Here is a 16,999-nt window from a genome sequence, read left to right on the forward strand (position 1 = left end):
CTTGAGCTTGCAGACTTGCCTATTTTAAGCAAGGAAAGTTCCCCGTCCATTTTGGAGCCTGTTTGAGGCTGACTGCATACAGCTGCCAATAATTATTTCACATCATAACTTACAGAACCAGAGCAAAATATTCTCCGAGATAGGAATGACTTAGGTCAAATAGCAAATAACATTTTATTTCATTTACAGTGATATTTTTGAGTAGCAAAGGAACCATGACATATAGGAGCCTGTAATGAAAGTTCATGTGTCTTATCTTTATAAAATAAATGAAATCATACACACAACAGAAATGAATGTGTTCTTTGAAGACATTTGAAAAATGTCATGTCTTGATACCTATTATTTTACTTACTTGTGTCTGTTCCGTACTGTCTATTCCACTTTGAAATATAATTTAATTATCAGCATGATAGCTTATTTTATCCAACAGTATTTTCCAAACCCAAATAATATGCTGTTAAAAATGCTGGCTATTGATGCGTAATCTCCAGGACACTAAGTTTATAAAAATTTTTTTCAACTCCTATTTCCGAACTGATCTTCACAGATCAACCAAATATTTGACTTAAAATGCTAGTTATCTTGCAAACAAGCTTACCACTACTGCTCTTTACAACTGAAAAAAGTACCCTATTAAAAAAATCAACCTATCCCTCCATCCCCCTTTCTTGTCCCCCCCACCCATTCCAACCCTTAAAGAATCTCTTTTTTTTTTTTTTTAATTAATATCTGGCAATACTTAATGTCTTTACATAGATTAAGATCTTCAACCCATAGTCAGGCTCCTCGTTGATTAAAAGCAGTCACAAAAATAGAGAGAAGTGACTATAACAAAAATCCATGGATACCATGTACACCTTCTTGGCGTTCAATGCACAAAGCTATAAAAACTGAACATAATTTTGTGGAATAAGTCCTCTCTTGCCATTTAGCGTGCCTTCTAGCCATCCTGGTTCCCTGGAAAATTGCACTGAAAAAGAAAAGAAGAAAAAAAAAATTACTGCATCTTTTTATTCCTGAATTAGTACTTTTAGCTGTAGCTCCACGACACCAGGCAAAGCATCCATAAAAACATCCAGTCTTCTGCAATGACCAGTTTAAGAATCTGGCTAGGAAAGATTAAGAGGATGATTAACTTAATTATTTTCCTAATACAGGTGCTTGAAGTATCTTCTGCAAAGTATACATGGTGTAATAGCTTTTAGGTGCAGGAGACTACATTAAGGAAACAGTTAATGGAACTTGGGTTTATCAAATATAAAATCTAGACAGCTTTGGGGAGAAGTCAGAATTCATATCAAACAGTGAGAAACAATTTCAGTAGTTGGGGGCAAAGTAAGACCAAAAACCTGTCTTGAGCAGAAATGATGAATCTGGAAGCTCAGAGCCAGCAAAAAAATGGCATAGGACCTTACTCTGCATGAAAAGTAAGCAAGTAAAGGATTACAGGGGAAATAGAAATGAGCCAGATCTCACTCCAAGTATCATCTCTTCACAGAGGAGAGCTGCTATTGGAAGAGACCAGTGGACAACATCATCTGAATCATTCTGGTTAAATCCTCTGCAATTCAAATACATAGTGCTATTCACAAAACACGAAGGAAAGGCTTGAACAATACACCGTGTTCCTTTTTGCCATCCTAAAAGTATTTACCACTGCTGATCTCAAAGTTTATGCAAGAGTATCCATGAATCTTAAAATAAGAAAAATTTCAGCTCAGACTCTAAATGCCCCAAAGTTATTCTGTGAGCAACACAACTAATGAAATTTGGCTTCCTATATATATTTTGACCACATTTGACGGGAAGTTAAAGATGCATAGGCCTCATTTATTTGAAAAACAAACTAAAAATTCCTCAGATTTCTCTATCAGATTTTTCCTAAGAACATGATAAAGGTACCTACTTACCTATGTAACTGTAAAATTCCACACTTTTAGCAGCCTACGATATTCTCTACCGTAATAATTTATCCTCACAGTGTTTCTGAGACAGACATTATTTAGGGAAGAGATCAGACAAATGCTGAAACATGCTGCCAGCCATGTCAGTGCTTTATTTAAAACACATTAACACATTGGGGAATGAGATATTTGTAGCCTTCTACAGATCAGGGAAATAACAATTGAGAGAGAGCAACATGTTAAGTCTCACTTTCAAAAGCACTGTAAGGCTCTAAATTTCAGCACTTAAAACATACTTCCCCCTAGTTTTTTGCTCGTGTCCTATTATTGTCAGACAGTGAAGCTAGAAGCTCTGCTCAGAAGCCATGGTTTAATCAACAGCTGTACCTCCAAAGAATCCAGAAAACAAAACTGCTTTCAGATGATACTGATAGTTTAGATTCAGAGCAAAAGTCTGGGTTTATATTTATAGTGAAGATGTTTGACAGAAAGATTCCAAAGGAAAAAAATACATAGAAAATTACCTTTTAGGATCTCTGCGCACACAGTAACTTACATTACTATTAGTAATTAGCAGGCCCTCCTCTCCCTTTGTCATTTTTATTCCACAATTACAGAGTACACATGCATTTGAAACTGCATGGCTGACACCACCACAAACCTCCCTCCAGAAGCTCCACCGCAGCGGCTGTAATTCTACCCTTTCCAGCAAACACGCCAGCAGCTCGAGCGGGCAGCCAAACCTCTCCCTGCAGTCTCACATGCCTACGGAGCACATGTGTATTGCAGGAAACAAACTCCAAAAAATGACATTGGATAAAAAAACAAAAAAAAAAAAACAAAAAAAAAAAACAAACAAAAAAAAACAAACAAAAAAAACAAACAAACAAACAAACAAACAAAAACAACCTAGAAAACCTGGAAGTAGGAAATTTCTACTTGTCCTCTGGAGCTCAGCCTCAATTTACATTAGAGAGAGCATAGATATTATTGGCATGTGAGTGTCTATAGATCAAAGGCCTGTTCAAAATGAAGGTAGCTCTCCTCCGAGGGGATCACACTGAAATTTGAATTTACCTAAAATCTACCCAGGGGAGGGAATGCTCAAACTACGCTGAATCACTTGGCTTGACACAACAGCAAATACCAAATATTTTCCAAAAAACTTTGATAACATAATACTGAACTCTAAAAACTGCAGCACATTCAGATATAATGCACGATGGCTGATCAGTCGGACTTGAGTGACAAACACAATTTTTACTCCCAAAAACTAGACATGGATGGTACAACCGAGCTCTGTGCTCGGGAAACTAACCATCGTACATGTACGTTACACAGCTCTGGGCCCCGCTGTTAGCAGAAGTTTCTTGTAGGCCCTGTGAACACTGAAGGAAGAATTAGCACTCACGTTACACGCAAGATCACCATTTCTAGAGATCAGTCTTTTTTTAAAGCACACACCAAGAAGTAATTCGTAATATTCAACAGCAGTGGTGACTGTCCTGCCGGGTAAGACTTCTGCCCCCTTTCAAATCACCTGATGCAAGAAGGGTTAAGATACCCATGTACATCACTGACTTCTTCTGTAGGCAAATGATATTAATGGGGAAGCTGTCCAAATGTAAAGCTGCTTTAATGATCCTGTTTCCTTTACTCATCCACTTCCAAAATTTAGCGTACAACAGTATTCATTTAAAATAAAAAACATTTTACCACACAAAAGACATTTTGCTACCACGCACAGCTCCTCTTAAACCCAGGACACAGGCTATTTCTGAAAAAACATCCTGCTCAAGAGATGTTCCATAGTGTCCCCTTTCTGTCATTTCTTCTCTGTCAACAACGATTACACTTCTTAGCACTTTCTCAGGCCTGCCTCATTTAAAAATACCTTGCTGCAGAAACCATACAGTTGGGCTTAAAACTACAACTCATTACTGGACCAAGCATCCCATAGGACTAAGTCTTATATTTGCTAGGGACAGGAGGGGAAAATACTTGTAGTGTAAAAGATACGGAGCATGGAACTGAAAATTAAATATTTTTAGCAAGGTTTAACAAGTGTATATCAAGACTGCACAACAAGACCAATCAAAAAGCCACCACCAAAAGCCATCACCTTTTAGGACAGTGGAAACAGCAGCAAAGTTGAGAGCCCGGAGTGGGACAGCAGCTTCCTCAATACCTGCTGCAAGGCCATTTCAGCAGTCTCAGTCTGGTGGAGGCAAAGCGTAGAGAAGGAGCATGCCTGACCATCAGTAACGACAGCAAGCGCTGTGGAACAATCACACCAACTCAAAATCAACAGACATTCAACTTGCAATGAGATCTCTGAGTAAAAGCTCTTCTGATTTCATCTAATCAAGAAACACAGTAAGGACACCTTGGCACGTGCAGAATTTCTTCTTCCTTCTCTGTGTTCTCCACAGCAGATAGCTTCGATATTGCCAACGTTATGACTATCTAACCACAAATAGACAGTAACTCGCAAGCAGGTCTACCCAGAGACCCAGCGCTGCAAGCCAGACCTTGTTCTGCTTTGGCAGCTCAAAAGTTTCATGGGTCTCGACTACAAATGAGGCCAAGACTCATTTCCCCAGTGGTATTAGTTCATTGTCTAGGTGCCACTGACTACAGCAGGGCTGAACCAGACACTGATTCACACTGATTTCCACACCTTTGTGGAAACTAGCTGTTTCAGGGGGAAACAGAAACAGAGGAGACAATCTAACACGCACAGCGGCTGGCAGGAGAGGGCCTCCCTTTCTGATGGACTACTTTACCAAACAAAGTAATGACCCCAACAGGCTATATAAACGAGGATTGCATTTGTGGGCAACAGAAATCTCACTGCTAAAACCACTATAACACCAGAACGCACTTCCATAGAACTCAATCACACTGTCCAATTTTTCACCAAGAAATTAAATTAAAGCAACAAAATGTGCTTGGAATCCGCCCGTGTTTAGAAATCCCTACAGGTTTTTGAAACAATCCCTATGGGTAAAGTTGACCACAGAAATGCACAAACATTTAGTGTGCTGAGGGTTAGCATGGAATTTTAAATTTATAAACTTGCTGTTTCCCTTAAGTATGTTGTGAGAAGCAGCAGAATTATCTTGTGGACAGGACAAAGGGCTGGGAGTCAAGGGGTCTTCTTCCCGAGTCTGCTGAAGATTTACTGTGTGACCACAAATAAAACAGTCTGCCTATAAGGGCTCAGGCTTGTGAAGGAAAGCACGCTGATACACCATGACAAATTGGTGAAATTCAGCTTGCAGGCTGAGACTTCGCTATACAGAAGTGTCTAAGCTCCTGTTGCAGCTGGTGGAGATCTATTCAATAGAACAAACAGAGAGAGCACCCAAAGAATAATTTGGCTCACTCTAAAATAGAAACAAGTGGTTGGTTAGCTGACTTGCTGCTGAGTTCTCTGCACTATAAATTGGTGACCTGTTTGTAGACATTGAGACTTGGCATCTTTCTCCTGAGTTCATTCCCATCCCACCTGGCAGCCAAACATCTATGACAGTCCTGCACGTACACCAAATACAAGGTAAAAGACATCAGTTTAAACACCTTCCGTTTTAACATTTCTCTTCTGGAGACCACTGCTTCCACAACACTGTTGACAGGAGTGAAGTTAGACAGAATAAGGATTTTTTAAAACTTCTAGCAAAGCCAATAGAAATTTGGCAGTCCTCATCTGGCGCTTTTTATTGGTGAAGAGACTGTAACTTTCAGCAGCAGTTTGAGGTAACTACTTCCACAAATGACACGGACGCAGCCGGAAGGGAAAACGTCTGCCCACAGCCTGTACACTCAGTTTCACTAGATGTAAAGTGGAGATAATTAATGCACACAAATGTTTCCAAGTGCTTTGAAATCCACAGACGAAAGGCACATAAAGAAGAACCTTTATCCTCACTTTAATCTCAACAAAAGAATTATTTGCACATACAGTGCAATAGAGTATTCTGGGAATACTACTTTTCTTTGATGTAAAACCTTCATTTGTCAATACCTTAAAGACAGACAGTCCAGAAGCCACAGCACAAATAAGAGGGAAGAGTGCGCCTTGGAGTCAAAACCAGGGACATTAACTAAGGCTGGGACTTGGTTACCCTGGGAAAGATAGAAAGAGAGGGATAACGACGGCAGCATGAACACGACTTTGTGTGTTCTTTCTGTGCTTGGTAGGGATGATGGATGCCACACCTTTCCTGAGGAAAATTACTAAAACAAAACACTGTCTCAGTTTTCCTCATATTTTCTCTCCCCAAAAATCTGATTTTTAAAATTGTTAAAAGACTTAATGAGAGCTATCTTGACAAGTTCTCAGGAAGCCTTTCTGCTAGCAATACTGCCAAGGAATGTTGTTGTGTAAACACCATTTACCCTAACTAAAACAACTTCTCCCTAGTGAAATTCCCATTTACTGACTTCTAAGCAGTCGTCTTCAAGAACCAGAAATTTAATAACGCTTGGCTCCAATGCTGGCAAGGTTTCAATGCCAGGCAGTCTGATTGTTCCTTCCATGATTATTGGGAATATCTGCTCCAACAACAAAAATATACAGCCAGCATACATGTGTCTCAATCTCAGATCATAGTCTGCGCTTCTTCCCATATGTGCCCTTATCCAGCTGCAAACTCTCCAATCTTTGTGACCGAACCACTTGAATTATATTGTTATGTGCTGTCGATAATACAGCCTGTAGCAACTGGGAAGTGAAAATATTGGCACAGCCTAAGGTAAATTGAATTGAAGATTAAAAAAAAAAAAAAAATCCAGTGGATATTGTTCAGATTACATTACTCATTTTCTTACGCAATCCAATTAAGTAAAAAACTTTGCCTTTTCTTTTTAACTTACCAGATGGCACCTTAGCGTTTATATTCTATGACACTTTAATGGAAAGACTGTGGGATTCAGAGTAGCACAATGTACATGCAATATTGAAAACACTGGAATATGCAAATGTTCAATTCCTATATAGACTCCTATCAGGTGATGTAAAGCTTAATTTAAAATATTAGTACATCTAAGCTTGTCAGCCTGAGACGCAAACAGATATTTTTGTCCCCATTTAGAAACAGGAAATGGAGACAGGTCTAAAGGTTAAACTCTTACCTTCTTGCACTGATATGACATTTAACAGCTATGACAGGTGCAAGACTGTACTTCAATAAATGCCATTATCCTGTCTCGGGCTAGAGCAGCCAGAAAGATTCATCTAGGATAATAACAGGTAAGAGAGAACTGCTGCAATCAACATCTACGGACCAAGAGAGACAAAAGAGAAGAACAGGGAGGAAAGAAAGCAGAAAAGAGAGGGAAGGGAAAGGAAAAAACTCAACAAACAAACAGTGAGAGGTGAGAGAGACAGGATTAGAAAAAGTGAGACAGGCAGGCTGGAGAAAGGAGAGACAGAAAAAACCTTCACTAATGGAAGCAGCACTTTTTAGTAGACATTAATTTAACAGTTACTTTAATGGTTGATACTAGCTGTATGTCAACTTGATTGATGCGTTGTCATTTTGATAGTTAAGGTTATTGGTGGAGCTGCAGAATTGATGTATTATTACTTTAATTCTTCATTTGGGGGCTTTATTAGGGCATATGGGAATTTAAATTGAGTAACTGAAGAACCTGAATTGATTCACTGGAATCTGATCCCAGCATAGACACAAGGGTGCCTAGCACAAAAAGAAAAGGCCTATGCAAAGGCATTTCAGTGGTTTCAAATATGGAGGCTGGTCTGCACTTTTAATGAGAATACCCTTCTATGCCAACAGAGCCACCCACGACATAACCTATTGGGAATTATTATGGAATGATCATTAAATTACTACATACGTCCAGTTACTGTCTTATTACTTGAATGCTCTCTCCCCCTTTTTTCTGCCAATCCACAGCCTACCTTAGGCTAAAAGCCCTGCAGGGCAAGGACAATACCTATAAAATAACCAGGATACAGTGGAATAAATCAAAACAAATGTATTTAAGGAAACATGATCTTTCCCATTGGAGATCTGCAATTAGGTTTTCAAAACGCAATCCACGTAGCCTTTTCCCAAGCTTCCAACCTTATTTGTATGATGATATGGAAAAAGAGTCTTACAGTTGAAACATTTCTCCACAGCTGCCAAAAAGTCAAATTCCACACTCATTATTGGACAACCCAACTCTCTGGCTGAAACACTCAACTGAGGCTATAATGCACCAAAACCATGCCAGCTTTGCCATAATTTCTAGCGATCTCTTTGCACGGGAACAGAATCTTAACATTGCTCTCGCACAAACACATGACACAGAAGCAACTGCTTCTTGAAAGGCTTTCTTATCCCATGCCAACACAACAGGTGTGCAACCCTTGCTGTTCTGCATTAGAAATGTCTCTCTTCTATGCATCAGGTCTTTTCCCCCATGCACTAGATTTTTTTCCTGTACACAGTTTTATGTCTGCTGAAGATCCCGATCAGTCATGTTTTAAAAAACTTAAATTAAAATAACTTCTATTAGAGACTTTAAAAAGAGCAATCATTTAGCTAATTCATCTTTACAAGGTTTCCCACCTAACCTGATTCAGATGTGATTTGCCTGCAAGGCAGCTCTAACTGGAAACATCAACTATGATTTTGTAAAGTGGGTGCTAGTAGGGAGGAACCTAGTGGGGACCCCAAACCACCTCATGCTGCAAAAAAAGCAGAACTGAAGTCTGGACAAGGCTTACTATTTACTTGTTTGGGAGGAGGCAGAGAACAGGAATGTCCTATGCTCTGCTTTAAAATAAGCATCACAAAGAAGGGGAAGGAGATGCCTATGTGTCTGTGATTTTGTTATTTTTTTTAGCATGTATAACAACAAGATTCTGCTGAGCTTCATTTGTTTCAGCTCATTAAACAATTTAGGAACGTTCTACTGGGGCTGAGGAGGACAGGATGAAAAGGTTTTCATTTATGAGGAAAACTTTCCCCCACACACTTTTGATCCAGTGCTAAGAGAGTTAACAAGGTGCATTTTGGGAAATGTAAGACATATTTAGTTAGCTTTTTAATGCCTGCAGGTTGATATTTCCCAGCTGTTTTAGACTGTGTACCTTCCCCTTTTTTCATGCTGGATGTAAACTGGGAATTCGGAATACTCCTCCATTATTGGACATCCAACCAAAGATTCTCACATGTGGTATTTGAATGACCGGGCAGTATGTCTCCTAAGTGCATTTGGTCATGCAGAATTAAACACCACTTTCCCTCTGGAAAACATGTATCAGATTTCCGACCCAGTAGCAAGCTAAAAGCTGACAACCGATGAGAATAGACCAGGCATCACTGCAGATTTTCCATGTTCTTTAGAGGCCAGTATGCCTCTTACTACCTCCCTGTCTCTAGACAGACTGCAAGACTGAAATACTGGCCTCTCTACTCACAAGGTTCTTCAGGATGTAATTCTCAGATCACTTTGAATCCCCCAGTCTGCACAAAACTTGGATGAAGGTTTGGCCAAACTTCTGGTTTTAAGTATGAATGTAATTTTTTACCAAGGTCTTGTGACAAACAACAGTCTTACTGTGCTGCTGCTATGAATAAATTACTGCTGAGAATTATTATTAAACTGCATTCAAATAACATGAATTGCTGAATTTGTCCAAGCCCTGTTGAGCCATTCCATACCATCTCTTTCTTACAATGGGAATTTCCCTGCAATAGGAAGAAACTACATTCATGTCAACTTCTGCATCTTCAGAGCTTGTATTACAGTAGTCACTGGCATAAAGTTTAAAAATTAAATCCGTTCCTATCAGTCTGAAATCTCTGTGCAGCTGCTAAAGAGTAGAGCCATGGAAGCTCACTGCAGAGCAACACAGTCTTGAGCACAGAAATCACCTTCTGGATGTTCATGTGGAACACTATATTTGGGTCCATAAAAATCTTTTAACACAGCCCTTCATCCTGCACCTCAGTGAATATTCCTTTTTCTACAAGCACATGCACACACTAAGGTGGCACTTGATCCAAAAAGTAAACACTCCCTTTTCTCTTCAGTGATCACCTGATTTACTTGGAGCTCTGCTTGCTTGAAAATCCTTAAACAGGTTTGTTGTTTGTTTTGTTTTTTTGGTGTTTTGTTTTGTTTTTTTTTTTTTTTTTTTCTTTAAATGAAAGCCCATATGTTATTTTACAACAATAGTTCACATTTAAAAAAACAGAGTTTCATAGGCCAAGACGTTCTTCCCTATTGCTGAATAACCTTTTTTGGTACTACAACACATCTAAATGCTCCTGAAGAATTAGACCAATTGAAAGTGTCTACTCACCAGAAATCAAAGGCATTGCCTCACAGGGCTAAGTATATGCCAAGTAGCTTCCGTGTACCAGAAATCTTCTACGTCACCAACTGTGTGCCATCAGCAACGTTGGCAGAATAGCAGTTAGGCTTGTATTTTTATCCAAAGCCATTTTAGCAGTTTTGTCAATTTGTTTTTCATTGCTTTATATTTACTCAAGCAGTACTTACCATCTTCAAAAATTGCTCCTATATGAAATGATAATTCAGAGCTATGTTCTGCTTCACATGGATAAACTGCTCTTGCTTTTCGGTGGGCAACACTGAAAAATGAAATTATGAATGACAGTAATTTTTTACTATTATGAAGACACTCTCCTTTCTCCACCATTCTCTCTCCATTTTCGTTTGGAGATGACTAAAACTTCAAACACAATCCCGCATGCATCATTACAGGCTTGCAATTCATATATACAAATGCCAAAGCTGAAGCTTCGCAGCTTACTGTTGGCATTTGTGAATATCATACTCCCAACTTTAGGCACACTTACTTTTATGATAGTTAAACTCAACTTTCAACTACAGTTAAAATTTTGTCAAGTGTTAATCGGCAATGAAATCAATAGCAGGCAAAGCATATTATACTTCATTTATAGACTAATCATCATTATATCTTCTTAAATGTTTCTTCATTGATCTTGCAATTCAGCTTTTCACTATCACTGTACAGTATTCGCTTTTTATATCTGTTTACAATACAACATTATTAGACAACTGAAGATGCTGTTTTGTCCTAAACGCAGTTAGATTTCTAATGTTTCAGGCAGTCTGTTACAGGTGTTCTCAGAATGCCCAGTAAAAAGCCTTCCATATGAATTTGTCCAAAGTACTCATTTCTCCAAATACCATAAGCAGAGATCTTGGAATATATAAGTATTTTTGGCACGTCTTATTTAATCACGCCTTTGCAAACTGACGGTTTGCTGCTGCCCAATGATGCTTTGTTCAGACACAGCACCCACACCATTAAATCATCTTTTGTTGAGCCCAGGCAACAATAACTACACATAAAATATCGGGAAAGATTCTCCCTGCCCCAAGGAACTTGCAGTCAGACAGACAATCCAGTTCTGGTGCAAAACGCGGCTGGTAACGAGAAATGGGATTTTGTTACCAAGTGTTAGAAAGAATTTATGAATATACACAGCTACTGTAATTAGAAAGCAAATACTATAAAACTTGAAGGAAAAAGCTAAGATTGTGAAGATCTTCAAAGGCAGAAGTGAAAATAATTCAAAAAGATGGACAACAACACAGAAGGGAGCAGAAACGGGATGGAAAGAAAGCTGGCCAAAAGAGTGAAAGAAAATAATGAAACCACAGAGAAAAGTAAAGGCATGGGAAAGTCATTCAGAGTCAAGAAGGCTAGGTTGAGAAACTTAAATTTGACGTGGGTGGCTGTGGAAAAGAAAGAATCTGTATTTCAAAAAACACTGCAGTAGAGTGACACTATGAATTGACCACCCAAATCAAAGCCTACTTGTATTAACCAACATGCCACTGGCTCAATATGGGTGCCTTCTACAAGGAAGGTGTTCAAAGGAAAAATGAGACAAAGTAGACTGTTATTTTATTCTATCAAAATTGCTAAGGTTGCATTTCTTGATTTGAGATAATCATTTGCAACCTGAAGAAGACATGAATTAGCTATTTTTAAAAAGATACAGAAAAAAGGAGACAAATAAATAACTATCAAAAGCTGAAGTGTACATCTTACCTTCCCACTGCTCTGTCACTCCCAGTGGCAGGGTTAGGGAAGAAGAAAGTGGATGGTGCAATATTTGGAGCAACTGCGTTAGCAGACGGAGTATTCATCCATGAGACCATCGATGGGCGGCTTTGACCAGGACTAAGAGGAAATATAATCAAGACAGAATTAACAAGGTGAAAAAAAATTCTTTTCATACCAAAATGCTTAAATCTTAATAACGAGCCACATCCTCAAATCCAAACCCAGTAATAATGTCGAGCTGATTTTGCAGGCACGGCCATCATATGATTCTGCATTTCCTCCTTGAAAGTATTTCTACTACATGCCCTACATCCTAAGGTAAGAAGAATTACCTGAGATGTATGACATAACCAATAAAAAGAGAAAATTCCACATTCCTTATCTAATAAAGACAGATACAATGAAACTGCATATAGCAGGCTATTATTTGAGCTGCCACTTTGCCTCTGCAAGTTTTGATGAATCTATTTAAAAACCTTCTCAGTGCTGTACCAAGGCATGTACAACTGGGAAGACTTCAAAAGAGACTTCAGCTATTACAACATTGGGATCACGATGTTGGCTCCGATCGAGGTCTCATTCGCATAACTGCATAGATACTGCCTCAGTGGCTGCCCTCACAAACACGCTGTTCAAATAGGTATTAAATTAATGGCTGAAGACAGAGTTGCCACAAGAGAAGAAGAAATAGCAGCCAAAGTGAAAACTTTCATTAGTCATTGAAAAAACACAAAGTCCTCCCCAACGTCAGGGATCCAACATAAAGCACTTTCTTTGGAAGGCTTTCTTTCACTGCACAGACAAAACAACAAACAGTCTAAACATTTAATGTCAGCCTATCTTTGGAACAAAGAGCTGGACCTCAAGCAGTTTCTAAGCAGAAACAGAATTAAAATCATACAGCTTCTGCACAGGAATCATCACTCATAAGTACAGACTTCACAATAAAGCATTTACCAGTTCATCTTACTCCAAGATTAACCTCTTTGCATAAATCTGCAAAGTACCACTAAAACCTAGGAATCCAGTCAGGAAGGTTTTTGTGGGGGTGTAAACGCACACCTAATCACGGTGTATTGACCAAAAGCAAAAAAATTGGATCAACAATCACCCCAGTTATAACTTTAAATGAATAAAAGAAAGTAGGAGACCTAACTTACATAGCTGACTTTAATCTTCTTGTTTTCTGGGATATTTAATTTCTAGAAGAAAAGATCACTATTGTTGGTTTGCATAACACGGTTTACAACCAAGTTCAACTTTTACAAACTGATTTTCCTAGCCAATATATCTCATAGTCAATCTAGCAATTACATAGTTAACCAGACATTTATTTTGATTATTAATTTTTCAATTTAGTACATTACAAAATGGTGAATGGCACATTCCTTATTTAACAAGACAATAGTTTTTCCTTTGGATCTGTGTCAGGCAGCATTTGGATGAAAACTGGAATTCACAGTGTACAAAAACAGCATTCTACAGTTAATTCCACTAATAAAAATGAAACTTAAATGTGCTGGAATCATAACCAGAAGGGTTTATCAAAACATGCTCTGCTTTTGAAACTATCAGATTTACCAAATAAAGGAAAAAAACGTATGTAGTAAACTGAACAAAAAGCTGGACTGTGCTGGCTAGAAACATATTTCATGCTTAACTTTGGGAAGAGGATATCTAGTCTGCTTCACTGCTTCTGAACCTTCCACTACACAATTATATCTTTAAATAGTTAGATACCTTTGAAGACCAACACCTACGTAATTTGGGTGTTTTACTTTTACTTGAACTTGTTCTCTTCCACTCATTTTTATCTAACCATTGAAAAATTTCCTCAGGTAAAACAAAAACCTTCAGCTAAAAGTGACTTCATTAATAGAAAAACAAAAAGTGAACACCAGCATTTGTATTATTCTCTCTAAATACTGAGGATAAAAAAAAAAAATGATGGTACTGGAAAGCTGGATACAGGTTGTTGGAAAGTAGATTTCTCCCTCATTCTGCACATGATGTATACGTGCAGAATTAATTTTAACTCAGTAACATAAAATGTGAACCTAAGACAAAAGTTTTTCAAAAATTAATTAAAAAAGAAGTATCCTACTTGCATAGACTAAACTGTTATAGTTAAAACAATCCTGATATTTATAGAAAAAAATATTTTCCTTGTGCTCTCATTTATTCAGTTCAAATCAATTCCAACATTAAGATTGGTGTCAGGCTCATTTCTGAAACCTGTAAAACTATAGGAAATAGAAAAACAATATTCCCAGTATGTTGCCAGAAGTGTATTAAAATCTCTCTAATGCAAACTAATCATGATTCAAGAATATTCTAGCTAGTAGTCTTCTCTAGTGCATACCTTAGATGCGTGTTGCTTGGTTTTCAACAAGTGAATAATAAAAGCTTCCATTTATTAAATATTTCACTGAAGCATGCATCATATTAATGTATGCAACTTACTTGATCAGCTCCAGAACAACACACACCTCCCGTATGTATGACACAAGATTAATGATTTCAAAACAAGAACAGAGAAGATATAAAAGATACCCTACGACCCAGGAAAGCAATGGTCATTCAAAAGAATACTTGTAATAAATACCAGATGGCTTCTCATGGAGACTTGGAGAGTGAAGAAAACGAAAATAAGAGGAAAGGTGTGCAAATAAAGGAACAGAAGATGAAATAAAATGTTCAGATCCATGTCATGGCATGTGTATGTGTCACGTTACAGAGACTCAACAAGAAGGGTGATCTATCAACTAGTAAGACTACCTGTACCAGGCAGCTTTATATAAAAGCATGGAAAAACTGGTAGGTTTTCTACGAATTCTGAGCCACTCCAACAGTTCTAGCAGAAAAACGTTCCAGAAGTGCAGGTACGTGGAGCACTGGGCTGCTCCCTCCCCCATTTTTTGATGAATTCCCCTAATACATTTCAGCTGTAGTGAAAGCACTGCAGCACGGCTCCTGAATTCGCCTGTCCCTTTCAGCTCCTCCTTATCGAGCAAGAGATCATGCTGTAGGATCCAACGGGGGGGGGGGGGGGCGGAAACACAAACACCATCTTTCAGTAGCAATAGTTTCACCATGTTAAGAAGGGGAAAAAAATTAATCGCTTTAAATATTATGAACATTCTAGAACTACAAGGTTGGGTTTTTTATTTACTGCACTTGACTACCTCAGGAACCTCTTAATTTTATTATTAAAACAGAAGGTTTTACTCTAGGAAAATTCAGTTCCAGTGTTGCGGTGTGTAAGCAACAAACTGCTGGATTTTATATTTTTTTTTAAAACAGATTCTTATGACACCAAAGTTACATTGCTATAAAGCTTTGCACAGCTTGTTTATCAAGATGATGATATATTAGAAAGTACTGCATATCTTATCACATAGCATCTCAAATTTAAGAAGGTATGTTGAAGAAAACCTTTCTCCTAAGGGCTAAAATGAAGGCAATGCATTTCCTGTGTGGACCAAAAAAAAAAAAGAAAAAAATCCCGACATACCCATCTCTCTGAGAAAAAAATGCTATTGTCTGGCACAGTGAATGTTGGGAGAAGGCAGGGGGGAGAAATGGCCTTACTGAAAATAAGAGAGAGATTTTGTACTGATATTCAGAAACAAACTCCTGAAAACAAGATTTTATTGGATGTTTATCTGGCTGGTTCCTAAGGTAACACAGCTAAAGAGCAGCCTCTTATCTTGAGTGCAAGAAAGAAACTCTCTGAAAAGAATCTACACTGCAACTCTTGAGGAAGAGAAGGGTTGTTTCATAGATGAGTTTGGCAGCCCCATGGCTGTCCTATCACAGTGTCTGGCTGACAAACTCAATGAAAGTGTTCTTAAAAGGTGTCATTATAAGATGACACAGTATATCAAAAGGTGACGGCTATTTCTGATTCGATATGCAATCCAATACTCTCCACCACCACACAATGATCTTCCTGCATGTTAAAACCCCTATATGCCTTGGTGAGTCTGGGGAGCAGAAAAATACAAGGGCTAAATTCTAGAAATTGTTGAAGTTGCAGCAAAGCTGGAGAGAAAAGAGGAGTACAGAATTTCCTCACCCATGTTCCCTCTGAAAAGAAACTCCACCCCCAAAATTTAAAGTACGTAACATGCACACAGCATTCCTGAACCCTCATTTATACAGACCACATCAGCCAGCACTAAAATAGAGGTTTTGTTAAACTTGGATTGTGAAGTCTCAGTGAAGCAGCTAACACATTAATGAAATGATCTTTCACACCAGTCTGGTAAATCTGAAGCTAATGTTTACAGCAGCTGTCCTAAATTAAAGCATTTTAAAATGATAATTCAGACAAAGCAAAAAATGAGGTATGTATATCTATAAGTTTATAGCACACTGCTGTTCCTTTTAGAAAAAAATGAGGGGGCTGTGTGTTCCCTGGAATCATGCAAGAAAAAAAAAATTAAAAAGAAAAGAAAGAAAAAAAAAAAAAAAAAAAAAGGAAACTAGCTCATCACAGTGGTTGCACCCACATCTCTCCCTGCTCTGAGCAGACATAGCTTACCCTGCGCTCACGCAGCAGTGCTGCTGTCAAGCCCTGCTGCCCAGCCCACTGGAAGACAAGGAGATGGCAAAGTCTATTTTGTATAAACCACATGACTAAGTTATATTATGCCTGTTTCAAAGGAGCTGCAAAATGAGGGCTATTGCTCTGCTTGCATAACAGAAGGGTACAAAAAGAAGTGCCTGCTCCGCTAAACCCGCTCTCAAGCTGCTGAGTCACTGAAGAGGTGGCAGCTGAAACAAAAACAAACTGCAAAATAAGCACAATGGGTGAAGAGCACTGCTACATACCTGGACTGTGCTTTCTGCAGCTGTTAACACATCTTCTTTTAATATAATAAGATGATGACATTAGGTATTATACAAAGTTTTCAGGATAATGAAACTGAAGTCACTCATCATTTATGTAAAATTGCAAATTCACGCCACTGCAGGAAAGTACAAAAAGAAGCTATTCCAAATT

At 38.3% G+C, this 16,999-nt stretch overlaps 1 protein-coding gene across 5 annotated transcripts in view; it reads right to left on the reverse strand.

The window, feature by feature from the left end:
- Positions 1 to 16,999, reverse strand: part of ARHGAP10 (Rho GTPase activating protein 10) — a 159,946-nt gene that overhangs the window by 7,202 nt on the left and 135,745 nt on the right. For all 5 annotated transcript variants that reach the window (XR_006165645.1, XR_006165646.1, XM_042796386.1 and 2 more), the window contains 3 exons: positions 11,977 to 12,108; positions 10,431 to 10,522; positions 852 to 973 (listed from right to left, as the gene is read on the reverse strand). Coding sequence is in view for 3 of the 5 variants with exons in the window: in XM_042796386.1 (XP_042652320.1) it covers positions 885 to 973; positions 10,431 to 10,522; positions 11,977 to 12,108 (313 nt within the window). In the remaining 2 variants the exon portion in view is untranslated. The remainder of the gene's footprint in view (positions 1 to 851; positions 974 to 10,430; positions 10,523 to 11,976; positions 12,109 to 16,999) is intronic.

The sequence above is a fragment of the Tyto alba genome, unplaced genomic scaffold (genome assembly GCF_018691265.1).
Source record: "Tyto alba isolate M040663 unplaced genomic scaffold, T.alba_DEE_v4.0 Super-Scaffold_23, whole genome shotgun sequence".
NCBI classification, from domain to species: domain Eukaryota; kingdom Metazoa; phylum Chordata; class Aves; order Strigiformes; family Tytonidae; genus Tyto; species Tyto alba.